Source organism: Aquarana catesbeiana, linkage group LG08 (genome assembly GCF_042186555.1).
Source record: "Aquarana catesbeiana isolate 2022-GZ linkage group LG08, ASM4218655v1, whole genome shotgun sequence".
Classification (NCBI taxonomy): domain Eukaryota; kingdom Metazoa; phylum Chordata; class Amphibia; order Anura; family Ranidae; genus Aquarana; species Aquarana catesbeiana.
The window spans coordinates 79,450,551-79,462,718 of record NC_133331.1 but is presented as its reverse complement, the minus strand read 5'-3'; the positions used below and the strand labels follow the sequence as shown (position 1 = coordinate 79,462,718).

Here is a 12,168-nt window from a genome sequence, read left to right as displayed (position 1 = left end):
CCAGACACTGCTTCTCCCTTAAGGTGTTACTAAACCCACAACAGTAAAATCAGTCTGTATATGCAGTAAAGCATGCTTGTTATATTCACTGTGGAGCCTAAGGGGTTAATCCTCCACATTATGTAAAAAAGTCAATTTGATCCTGTCTTCTCTGATCCTCCCCTTCTTCCACTGTCCCCAATCCATGCTCAGTTGGGTGTGTATTGCTAGAGAGGAGTTGTTTTTTTCTTGGGAGAGTGCATGTGATCAGCACAGGGTCAGTCAGCACCCTCCGGACAGAGTCATGGGTCCTGTTGCCTCATAGGACAGTCAGAGTAGAATGAAAACTCCTCCAACAAGCTTTAACCAGACACTGATAGAAGTCACAACACTGCTACATTCTGCTGATGAGAAAAGGTATTTGGCAGTTTATATTTACTAAAATAATTGCATTTCCATGTTCTGTGTACTGTGGGAGACCAGATTTAGTGAACGCAGGGTCCTGGGTTTAGTAACACTTTAAAGTAGCATTAATCCTGTTTTTTAGTTTAACACACTGACCACAATAACATAAACATTCCCCATTGAATTCTATGTTAAAATTCTAACTGCAGTAGGAATATACTTGCAGTATACAACTTTTAATTCTGCTGGCTCCTGCTCTCTCAGTGCTGCTTTTCTGAACTTCCAGTCTTCATAGAAAAGAGATAACAGTGGACAGTGTAGTCTCCAGCCAGTCTGTTAGCTTGGAGAAGGGAGGATCAGGGGAGTGCCTTACCATCCTAGACTATGGGGCTGTGTGTTTCTATTGGTGAAAACGGTGTATGGATATCTCAGACAGATCGAAGAAAAAGGTCTTAAAGGCCTGGTTCACACCTATGCATTTTTTAGTGCTTTTTCAGTTTTGCAGAAACACACCACAGTCCATTTAACATCATTCCCCTGAGGTAGTCTCTTTTGGGCGAAACACGTTGGAGCTTGCTTTATGTTTTGAGAGACCACCCACCTTTAAAGTCCTGTTTCTTTGATTTGTCTGAGACCTCTCAGAAATAGGTATATGTAGTACTCCCAGGATGTGGTGGCACATTCCAGTTGTTAGCCCAATAAACTATATGAGAACAGTGTAAGGAGACACAGCCCTAGTCCCTGCATTCCAGGGTGGCTTAATACAGTGAGGGAAAAAAGTATTTGATCCCCTGCTGATTTTGTACGTTTGCCCACTGACAAAGAAATGATCAGTCTATAATTTTAATGGTAGGTTTATTTTAACAGCGAGAGACAGAATAACAACGAAAAAAAAGAGAAAAACGTATTTCAAAAAAGTTATACATTGATTTGCATTTTAATAAATGAAATAAGTATTTGATCCCCTATCAAAATTAGCAAGATTTCTGGCTCCCAGGTGCCTTCTATACAGGTGATGAGCTGAGATTAGGAGCACTCTCTTAAAGGGAAATCTCAGCTTTTTAAAAGACACCTGTCCACAGAAGCAATTAATCAATCAGATTCCAATCTCTCCACCATGACAAAGACCAAAGAGCTGTCCAAGGATGTCAGGGACAAGATTGTAGACCTACACGAGGCACAGTGGTGTAGTGGGTAGCACACTCGCCTAGCAGTAAGAAGGGTCGCTGGTTCGAATCGCAACCACGGCACTACCTGCCTGGAGTTTGCATGTTCTCCCTGTGTCTGCGTGGGTTTCCTCCGGGTACTCCGGTTTCCTCCCACACTCCAAAGACGTGCTGGTAGGTTAATTGGATCCTGTTTAAATTGTCCCTAGTATGTATGAATGTGAGTTTAGGGACATAGTATGTATGAATGTGAGTTTAGGGACCTTAGATTGTAAGCTCCTTGAGGGTGTTTAGGGACCTTAGATTGTAAGCTCCTTGAGGGTGTAGGGACTGATGTGAATGTACAATGTATATGTAAAGCGATGCGTAAATTGACGGCGCTATATAAGTACCTGAAATAAATAAATAAGGTTGGAATGGGCTACAAGACCATCGCCAAGCAGCTTGGTGAGAGGGTGACAAAAGTTGGTTACAAAAGTTATTCGCAAATGGAAGAAACACAAAATAACTATAAATCTCCCTCGGTCTGGGGCTCCATGCAAGATCTCACCTCGTGGAGTTTCAGTGATCATGAGAACGGTGAGGAATCAGCCCAGAACTACACGGGAGAATCTTGTCAATGATCTCAAGGCAGCTGGGACCATAGTCACCAAGAAAACAATTGGTAACACACTACACCAGGAAGGACTGAAATCCTGCAGTGCCCGCAAGATCTCCCTGCTCAAGAAAGCACATGTACAGGCCCGTCTGAAGCTTGCTAATGAACATCTGAATGATTCAGAGAAGAACTGGGTGAAAGTGTTGTGGTCAGATGACACCAAAATCAAGCTCTTTGGCATCAACTCAACTTGCCGTGTTTGGAGGAGGAGGAATGCTGCCTATGACTCCAAGAACACCATCCCCAACATCAACACATGTAAGTGGAAACATTATGCTTTAGGGGTGTTTTCCTGATAAGGGGACAGGATAACTTCACCGCATCAAAGGGACAATGAACGGGGCCATGTACTGTCAAATCTTGGGTGAGAACCTCCTACCCTCAGCCAGGGCATTAAAAATGGGTCGTGGATGGGTATTCAAGCATGACAATGACCCAAAACACATGGCCAAGGCAACAAAGGAGGGGCTCAAGAAGGAGCACATTAAGGTCCTCGAGTGGCCTAGCCAGTCTCCAGACCTTAATCCCATAGAAAATATGTGAGAGGAGCTGAAGGTTTGAGTTACTAAACGTCAGCCTCGAAACATTAATGACTTGGAGAGGATCTGCAAAGAGGAGTGGGACAAAATCCCTCCTAAGATGTGTGCAAACCTAGTGGCCAACTACAAGAAACATCTGACCTCTGTGATTGCCAACAAGAGATTTGCCACCAAGTACTAAGTCATGTTTTGCAAAGGGTCAAATACTTATTTCACTAATTAAAATGCGAATCAATGTAAAACTTTTTTGAAATGCGTTTTTCTGGATATTTTTGTTGTTATTCTGTCTCTCACTGTTAAAATAAACCTACCAATAAAATTATAGACTGATCATTTCTTTGTCAGTGGGCAAACGTACAAAATCAGCAGGGGATCAAATACTTTTTCCCCTCACTGTAGGGTGCTTCAAGAGAAAGTCACCCTAAACCAGGATACATGAGCAGTGGTCATGGCACCAGATTAAACTGGAACACAGCCAAGAATTAAAAGATAAAGAAGCTGCATACTCAGTAAGTGATTAAATCAGCTGCTGCAAGTGCTGAAAAAACGTAGGGTTTAATATCACGTTAGGTATCAGGTATGGTGATTGCAGGGTCTGTTTTCTTTCAGTTTCAGTATAAAAAGGCTTTTCTGCGGGTAGATGACCCGTGGTAGTAAGCAGAATCTAAAAAGTGGGCAAGGCCAAAGTACACAATTTTGTGAAGACACATAAAGTTAAAGATACATTCCAAGAAGGTATCCTGCATGTAGGAGATGCTGAAAAAGGAGAACATGCACTTTAGGTGGAGTACATGAATGCAGTAGGGCCAATTTAATTCATGTATCTCTGCACTAATGGCAGTTTGCCTTAGTCTGCTGTAGTTTATTATCTGTGCATGATTTAAGCTGGTATTGTAAAATTTATTTGAATCCTCTAATTTTTTTGCTTGCTATATGCTATATCATATTGTCATGATGGTATTTCACAGCTTTGACAGTTGTTATCTGTGTATCATAATTGGAGTCAACATCCTTGCGGACCATCTGCTTAACCACTTGCCGCCCGCCCACCATCAAATGACGGAGGAGCGGTGCAGATCTCACTCTGGGACGACGTCATATGACGGAATATTCGTTTCACTGTGTGCCTACTGGAATAATATTATATGTAGTGTATCACTGATATATACTCTGTGTGTGTATATATACATATACAATATACTATATATATTCACTAGTCTATTAAAAAGTTTTGAGTGGTCAGATCTTGCCTCGGAGCCCCCTGAACCTCATTTGTAAATTTTACCTTTATATTTGGAGCATTGACAGGCCAAGACTAGTCTCTTAAGTAACTTGTTGAAAGGTTTAGGTACTGCCATATGGGATATAAGGCAACGTGCCTATACTCTGACGGAAAGTCAGTATTTACATAGGATGCTTGGGCCATCAGGGGCACGCTGGAGAGATGGTTGTGAAAAATGCAAGGTATGTCATTTCCCCTTATACTGTCTACAGTTATTTGGCCACATTGATTTTTTTACTTTTCTTTTTTCCCTCTAATGACAAGTTTGTGTAAAAGTCAGTACTGCGTAGGTCTTGACAGCTTCTACTAACATTTGTTTAATTCAGATAGACTACAAAGTATGGTTTATCTTGGCCCAGAGTTGTATGTAATTACACGTAGAGTTGACAGAATTACAGTGCTTCTTTTTTACTGTGAAAGTTCCAGTCTTCAGAACAGTTTAGAGAACTCGGTAGTCGGCATTGTTCAGTTGTAACCCCATGCCAATGTCTTTTACACCATTTTGAAGAAGATGGAGCTGAGCCATGCAATAAGGTGTCTGAAACAGGAGAGATAAGCCTATGCTGCATAATTCATACTAGAAAATCTTTCTTCATACTTCTCATTTTTATGACTTCCTCCAAACACTTAAAGTGTAGCCATTGCTTACGCTGATCATAGATGTACAAACAGATCCTTAATTCCTCCCTTCCTATTTCTGCCTGTGACCATTAGCCTTACCAGTGCTGTCTCTTTCCAAATCATTCTAAGTATTTTTATTTAACCACATAACACATGCACAGTGAAAATAATATTCCCCCCCTTTCTAATCCGAATGATAGCTTTTGGATTATTTCCCACTATAACATCAGGTGGCGTGTTTATAAAAGCTCTAGTCATATTGTGAAACTGTGTACGCAAGAAGCAATCAGCAGGACATGGAATTTATTCACGTACAACTATAGGCAACCTTTTTTTTTTTTTTTTTTTTCATTTTGGATAGTGTAAGGGAGGGTTATAACCCCTGTTTTTTTTCACTATCCGTGTCCCATCGCGGAGATTTCCCTTCACTTCCTGTCTCATAGCCAAACAGGAAGTGAGAGTAAAACCCTGCAAATTAAGAGAATTCCTTGGGGACCTCCAGGTCACCAGAACTAGTGTCCCCATTGGAAGATTTCCCCTCTATTACTTTTCGAAAGACAATCCAAAATTTGTGATTTTCTCTTACTTTTCACTTTCAACGATAATGTTAAACAGGACAAATAGAGAGGGAGAATCTCCTTAACAGGGGCACAGACAGTAAAAAAACTGACAAGCATTCTAATATCTCTGCACTCTATCCCAAAAAAAAAAAAAATGATCAGCACAAAGGATACATCTGCCTGTCTTCCATTCATAGAGCACATTTGAATAACGGAAGCTATAGTTCAGTTTCTATCAGGAGGATATTGGAGAAAGTGGAAAGGGCGGGCACAATGAGCTATCTTATCAAGTGCCTATGACAGGTCCAGTAGCTGTATTAAAGCGGAAGTAAACCCATCCATAAAACAGTTTCATTTGTGGCACATGCCGGAAATGTAACACTCCCATTGGTTGTGCTCTAAACCAAACTATCAAACTATCCAATGGCTGGTGTCTAAACTGATCACATGAGCAGCATCATGGCAGTTGTAGATTAAACAGAGGCAAAGATGGCAGCTTCCTTGGCTGAAAACGATAGGAGGGGTTTACTTTTACTTTAACTCCTGCATCACTGGAAGCTTACACCTTCAGGGGTATTGCGGGGAAGAGAATAGAAGATTTCAACTAAGACTGCAGCCACTAGCACAAGGGACACGTTTCATTATATGTAGGTATGTCCCTTTTGTGTTTTTTTTTTTTTTACCTTTTTTTATTTTTTTAATAACTTCTATTTATTAAGGTATATAAAAAGTAGGTGGTTAGAAAACATGGCCTGTTGGGCATTCCCAGGCCAGAAGAGTACATAGTAACACAAAGAGATGGCTAAAACTAAAAGAACAGCAACAGCTTCTCACTCTCTGTAAGCTTGACAAGGAGAAGTACATCAGGGGGGGGGGCACAAAAAGAAGAAAGCCCTTCAGGGCATGTAAACTACCCAGTGTAAAGTAGTGAAAAAACCCAACCAGGGCAATGAACACAGCAAAATACGATAAGCAAAAGGACAGCAATGACCTATGGTGAGGGTACGTTAAAGTATAGGAGTCAGTAGTGTCAGCAGAATTAATCCAGAGTTCTTGCACATTATTAATTTTTTTTGGGCAGCCCTAAGATAAATATGTGTCTTGTATAAAGGTATCACAGAGTTGACTAGAAAATGCCAGTAATCTATGGATAGAGCCATTGACACTTTCCACATGATAATCGCCTTTCTTGCATAGAACAAGAGGAGGCTCAGTAGGGTTCTGGTCACCCTGGAATTGGCTAGTGCTTCTAACAAACCTAATAGGTAAACTCTAGATTGTAATGGAACAGGAATTGTGGTAAGGCGAGTAATAGAATGTACTACAGCAGTCCAATATTGGCAAAGATGAGGACACTCCTAAAGCATATGTATATAATCAGCTGACTCACTCCCACAATGCCAACAGGTAGAGGAGACACTCGGATAAATTCTATGAATCCTCAGGGGCGTAAATTAGATTCTATATAAAATCTTGAAATTAATCAGTCGATCCCTTGACAATATTAGTTGAAGGAAAGGATATTCCTAAACCTCCACCCGGTCATCATTGTCCAAGTCTGACACCTCCAGCTGCCCTTTAGATTGTGGAGACAGAAGGCTGGAGAGGCTTGTAGATATTAAAGAGTGGTTTGGTAAGATCAGGATCTCTCAGCAGCTCCTCTAAAGGGGAGGAGAGCAGGGTCATTGGAGAGGTCCCAAACTGCTGAGAATAGGCATGGCCGAGCTGCATGTACCTTAACAGATGAGAGTTGGGAAGGTAAAACTGTACTTTCAGGTGTTCAGAGCTTTTTAAAGTGGTCTAATCACAAATGTGCTCCAGAGTTTCGATACCCCTAACAGCCCAAATGAATGGGTCCGGCACAGTTGGAAATTCAGATAATATGAGGTTGAGCCATATTGGAGCAACAGGGGACCAGCAAGCGTCCGTCCATTTTGGATTAGCCAATAGCCAAGCGCTAACCACTGCCTTCATAGGTTGGGTGAGGGAGTCAGGAGACTTAGAGCCTCTCTATGGAAGATGGCAAAGTGCCTCATATGAACCAAGGGAGGCTGCTTCCAACACAACCATTTTTTTTTTAAGTTTAACAAATTTAGCCTTTAATAATTGTGTAGAGTTATCATAATCTAGTGCCACATCTTTCTTCACCCTGCTACACAGTATACTGCTGTACGACGCCATAAAGGTACCATAATCAGTAATACTTGTATTCAATTTAATTGCAGTCATACTGCACTGACCCTGATCTGGTTTTGGAGCTGAAGAATCTGATCGTGGTGTTCGCTGATACCCTACAGGTCAGTATAATCTTGTTTCTCTCACATATAAGCTTAAGTTTGTCTGCTGTCTGCAGAATATCTCTAGGTGCCAATATCAGAAAACAAATCAGTGTGTTTAATTCTGGCTGTTCATATTGTAACTCTGAGATATAAGAATGAATGGTACTGTGAAGAAAGTGTTCTGATGTTTTTTTTTTTTTATACTTTAACTGTATACTATATGATTCTTCTAAACAGTGTTGTCTTCATAAAAGCCACATGTTATCTCTGTACAAATGTAACAAATCAACAACGATTTATGTGAAAAAAAAATTGAAATTGTGAAATTTTGGCATTTATATTGAAATTATGACTAATCATGCCAAAAAAATTGTCTTTTATTCAAGGATAGTGATCACATGAAGCCATTTATTATCACATAGTTTTTGGCAGCTTTTAAAATCATTATGATAACAGAAATCACCCAAATGGCCCTGATGAAAAGTTTACATACCCTGAAATATTTGGCCTTGGTATAGACACAGAAGGTGCCACACACAAGTTAAAATGGCTATTAACCACTTCAGCCCCGGAAGAATTTACCCCTTTTCTGACCAGTGCGTTTTTTGCGATTCGTCACTGCGTCGCTTTAACTGACAGTTGCACAGTTGTGCGACGTGGCTCCCAAACAAAATTGACGCCCTGTTTTTCCCACAAATAGAGCTTTCTTTTGGTGGTATTTGATCACCTCTGCGGTCTTTATTTTTTGCGCTATAAACAAAAAAATATCGTCAATTTTGAAAAAACGCATTATTTTTAACTTTTTGGTATAATAAATATCCCCAAAAAATATTTAAAAAAACTTTTTTTTTCCTCAGTTTAGGCCGATACGTATTCTACATATTTTTGGTAAAAAAAAAATCGCAATAAGCGTTAATTGATTGGTTTGCGCAAAAGCTATAGTGTTTACAAAATAGGGGATAGTTTTATGGCATTTTTATTATTAATTTTTTTTTACTAGTAATGGCGGTGATCAGCGATTTTTATCGTGACTGCTACATTATGGTGGACACATCGGACATTTTTGACACATTTTTGGGACCATTGTCATTTATACAGCAATCAGTGCTATACAAATGCACTGATTGCTGTGTAAATGACACTGGCAGTGAAGGGGTTAACCACTAGGGGGCTAGGGAGGGTTTAAGTGTGTCCTAGGGATGTGTTACTAACTGTGGGGGGGCGTGGCTACATGTGACACGTCACTGATCTCTGCTCCCAATCACAGGGAGCAGAGATCAGTGACACTGTTATTAGGCAGAACTGGGAGATGCTTGTTTACATTAGCATCTGCCCGTTCGTCCTCTCCGTGAGGCGATCGCGGGTATCCCTGCGGCGATCGAGTCTGCGGGACCCGCGACCCGACTCACGAAGCTCCCGGCCGACACGCGCGTGCACCGCCGGCAGGACGGCAAATACAAAGGGACGTACGGGTATGCCCATTTGCCCAGCCGTGCCATTCTGCCGACGTACATCGGCGTGCACCGGTCGGGAACCGATTAAAGGTTAATTTCCCACATTTTTGGCTTTTTAAATCGCAATTAGTGTATGTGTATAAATAGTCAATGAGTTTGTTAGCTCTCACATGGATGCACTAAGCAGGCTAGATACTAAGCCATGGGGAGCAGACCCATCAAAAGACCTGCGTAACAAGGTAATTAAACTTTACAAAGATGGAAAAGGATATAAAAAGATATCCAAAGCCTTGAATATGCCAGTCAGTACTGTTCAATCACTTAATAAGAAGTGGAAAATTTGGGGATCTCTTCCTGGGAGTATTTCAGTCAAGCTTCATAAGGTATGTAAATGGCCTACACCTATAGCAAGGGTATTATTTATTTTTAGTCAGAGCTGCACAGTTTGTTTTAATCTGCAAACATCCCTTACCTGCATAGGCACTTTTGTTGTAAAGGTGAACTATCCCTTTAATAAGAAGCGGAAAATTTGGGGATCTCTTGATACCAAGCCAAGGTCAGGTAGATCAAGAAAGATTTCAGCCGCAACTGCCACAGGAACTGTTCTGGGTACAAAGAAAAACCCACAGGTAACCTCAGGAGAAATGCAGGCTGCTCTGGAAAAAGATGGCGTGGTTGTTTTTAAGGAGCACAATACGATGATACTTGAACAAAAAAAGAGCTGCATGGTCAAGTTGCCAGAAAGAAGCCTTTACTGTACAATATGCCCAACAACACCTTAAGATGCCTCATTGGCTTTTTTGTGGCATTGGCGCAGTAAAGGCTTCCTTCTGGCAGCTCAGCCATGCAGCTCTTTTTTTGTTCAAGTGTCTTTGAATTGTGCTCCTTAACCTCCCTGGCGGTATGATTATTTCAGATTTTAGGTGCTGAAAGCGGTACAATTATTTTGCACAGAAATTTGGCGTTTTATATTAAAGTCATATATAAAGTCATATAAGTTATATTAAAGTCACTTAAATCTGTCCAAACAAGAGTCTAGTAGACATCCCGGGTATGATAAAGTTTGAAAAACTAAATTAAAAATTATAATATAATAAATAGCTATAAATAATTATACCAAATAATAATAAAAATTATTCAATAATGTAATCAAATCAAAAACACTGAAATTTGCTCAGTTGCAGAATTGTCGCTGTCATTACTTTTCAGTGTTTGATGACGGATCTCCCCACAAATCACTATCACTCAATTCTGCAAGTGATTCTACTTTATTATCGCTGTTTTCTATCTGGTCTAAAACCGTTTTGATGTAAAGGGACAGTTTTGGTTGCTATGGACAATCTCCAGTTTCCAGGCAGAAAGAACAGTTTTTATAATATAAAACTGCATGCAGACAACTAGGGACAAAGGGGATGTGTAATTATTTGATACAGTACTGTAATCTGTAAGATTACAGTATATTGTATCTATACTGTGTGTTTCACTTTTTGAATTTGGCACCGAACTCCGTTCCCGTGCGTCGCAACGCTCGCAGGGAACGGAGCTCGGCACTGTGTATCAAGTGAGACACGGCGGCTCGCAGATCACAGCGGGGAGACATCGCAGGATCCAGGGGACAAGGTAAGTATCCTCTATCCTCTGGCTCGGGGATACTGCTTTTGGTATTGAAAATCCACCCCTAGCCAGACTCAGGAATTCTGCCAGGGGGGTTAAAAACAACCGTCTTTTTGGAGAGCAGCCTGTATTTCTCCTGCGGTTACCTGTGGGTTTTTCTTTGTATCCTGGGCAATTCTTCCGCCAGTTGTGGCTGCAATCTTTCTTGGTCTACTTGACCTTGGCTTGGTATAAAAAGAGCCACTTCCACTTCTTAATAAGTGATTAAACGGTACTGGCTGGCATAGTCAAGGCTTTGGATATCTTTTTTTATCCTTTTCCATCTTTGTAAAGTTTCATTACCTTGTTACACAGGTCTTTTTACTGTTCTTTTCTACCTCCTCATGGCTTAGTATCTAGCCTGCTTAGTGCATCCATGTGAGAGCTAACAATTTCATTGACTATTTATAAACAGACACTAATTGTGATTTAAAAAAAACACAAATGTGAGAAATAAATCTTTTAATTGCCATTTTAACCTGTGTGTGCCACCTTCTGTCTCTGTACCAAGGCCACACATTCCAGGGTATGTAAACTTTTTATGAGGGCCATTTGGGTGATTTCTGTTGTTATGATTTAAAAAGGATCCAAAAAACTATGTAATAATAAATGGCTTCATGTGATCACTATCCTTGAATAAAAGACAGTTTTTTGGCACGATTAGTCATATTTTCAATATAAATGCCAACATTTCACAATTTCTGCCTGGGTATGCAAACTTTTGAGCACAACTGTATATATTTATAAAATACAAAGTGTGTTGTGGATCCTCTATTGTCCTGTGGTGTGTTCTCTGCATAATGCTGCAAAGACACACGTGACCTCTTTCAGACTGTTACTGGTTTCCTCCTACTCTTATCACTTTTTTCCCTCTAATTAATTAGAATGATTGGTGTTTCAATTGTTTCTGAGTCCCAAAGCAAACTAAGCTCAAACCACGTGTAAGGCGTGATGGAGTGGCGGTATGACTGTGGTTAGTTTCACTTAATTAGCATTAGTTAGTTTTACTTAATTTACTTATATTATATACTGATTGTATAAGATTTTATCTTTTTAGAGGGCAGCCATAAGTCACATGTTGACTTTGTACTCAGACATGTCTTTCTTTTTTTCAGGGATATGGATTTCCTGTAAATCGGCTGTTTGATCTTTTATATGAAGTCAGAGACAAGTATAATGAAACTCTACTGAAAAAATGGGCTGGGGTGTTCAGGTATCTATTAGTTCTGCAAGTCTGAAATCACAATCTTGCAGACGACCTACCAATACCATTCATAAATTACTTAGAACCCCCAAACATTATATATTTTTTATATATAGGCCCTAGAGAATAAAATGGTAGGTGTTGCAATTTTTTTTATGTCAGATGATATTTGCACAGTGGTTTTTCAAACGCAATTCTTTGCGAAGAATGCACTTTAATGGATTTTAGTGAAAATAAACACAATATAATGCCCAATTTTTTGGTAAAATATAAAAAAAGGTGTTACACAACACACACACATATACACTATATTACCAGAAGTATTGGGACGCCTGCCTTTACACACACGTAAACTTTAATGGAATCCC

General features: G+C 40.1%; 1 protein-coding gene across 8 annotated transcripts in view; it reads left to right on the top strand.

Moving 5' to 3' along the window:
• EXOC6 (exocyst complex component 6) overlaps positions 1-12,168 on the top strand; it is a 404,697-nt gene that overhangs the window by 189,894 nt on the left and 202,635 nt on the right. For all 8 annotated transcript variants that reach the window (XM_073596039.1, XM_073596037.1, XM_073596038.1 and 5 more), the window contains 2 exons: positions 7,436-7,507; positions 11,712-11,809. In XM_073596039.1, coding sequence (XP_073452140.1) covers positions 7,436-7,507; positions 11,712-11,809 — 170 coding nt within the window. The remainder of the gene's footprint in view (positions 1-7,435; positions 7,508-11,711; positions 11,810-12,168) is intronic.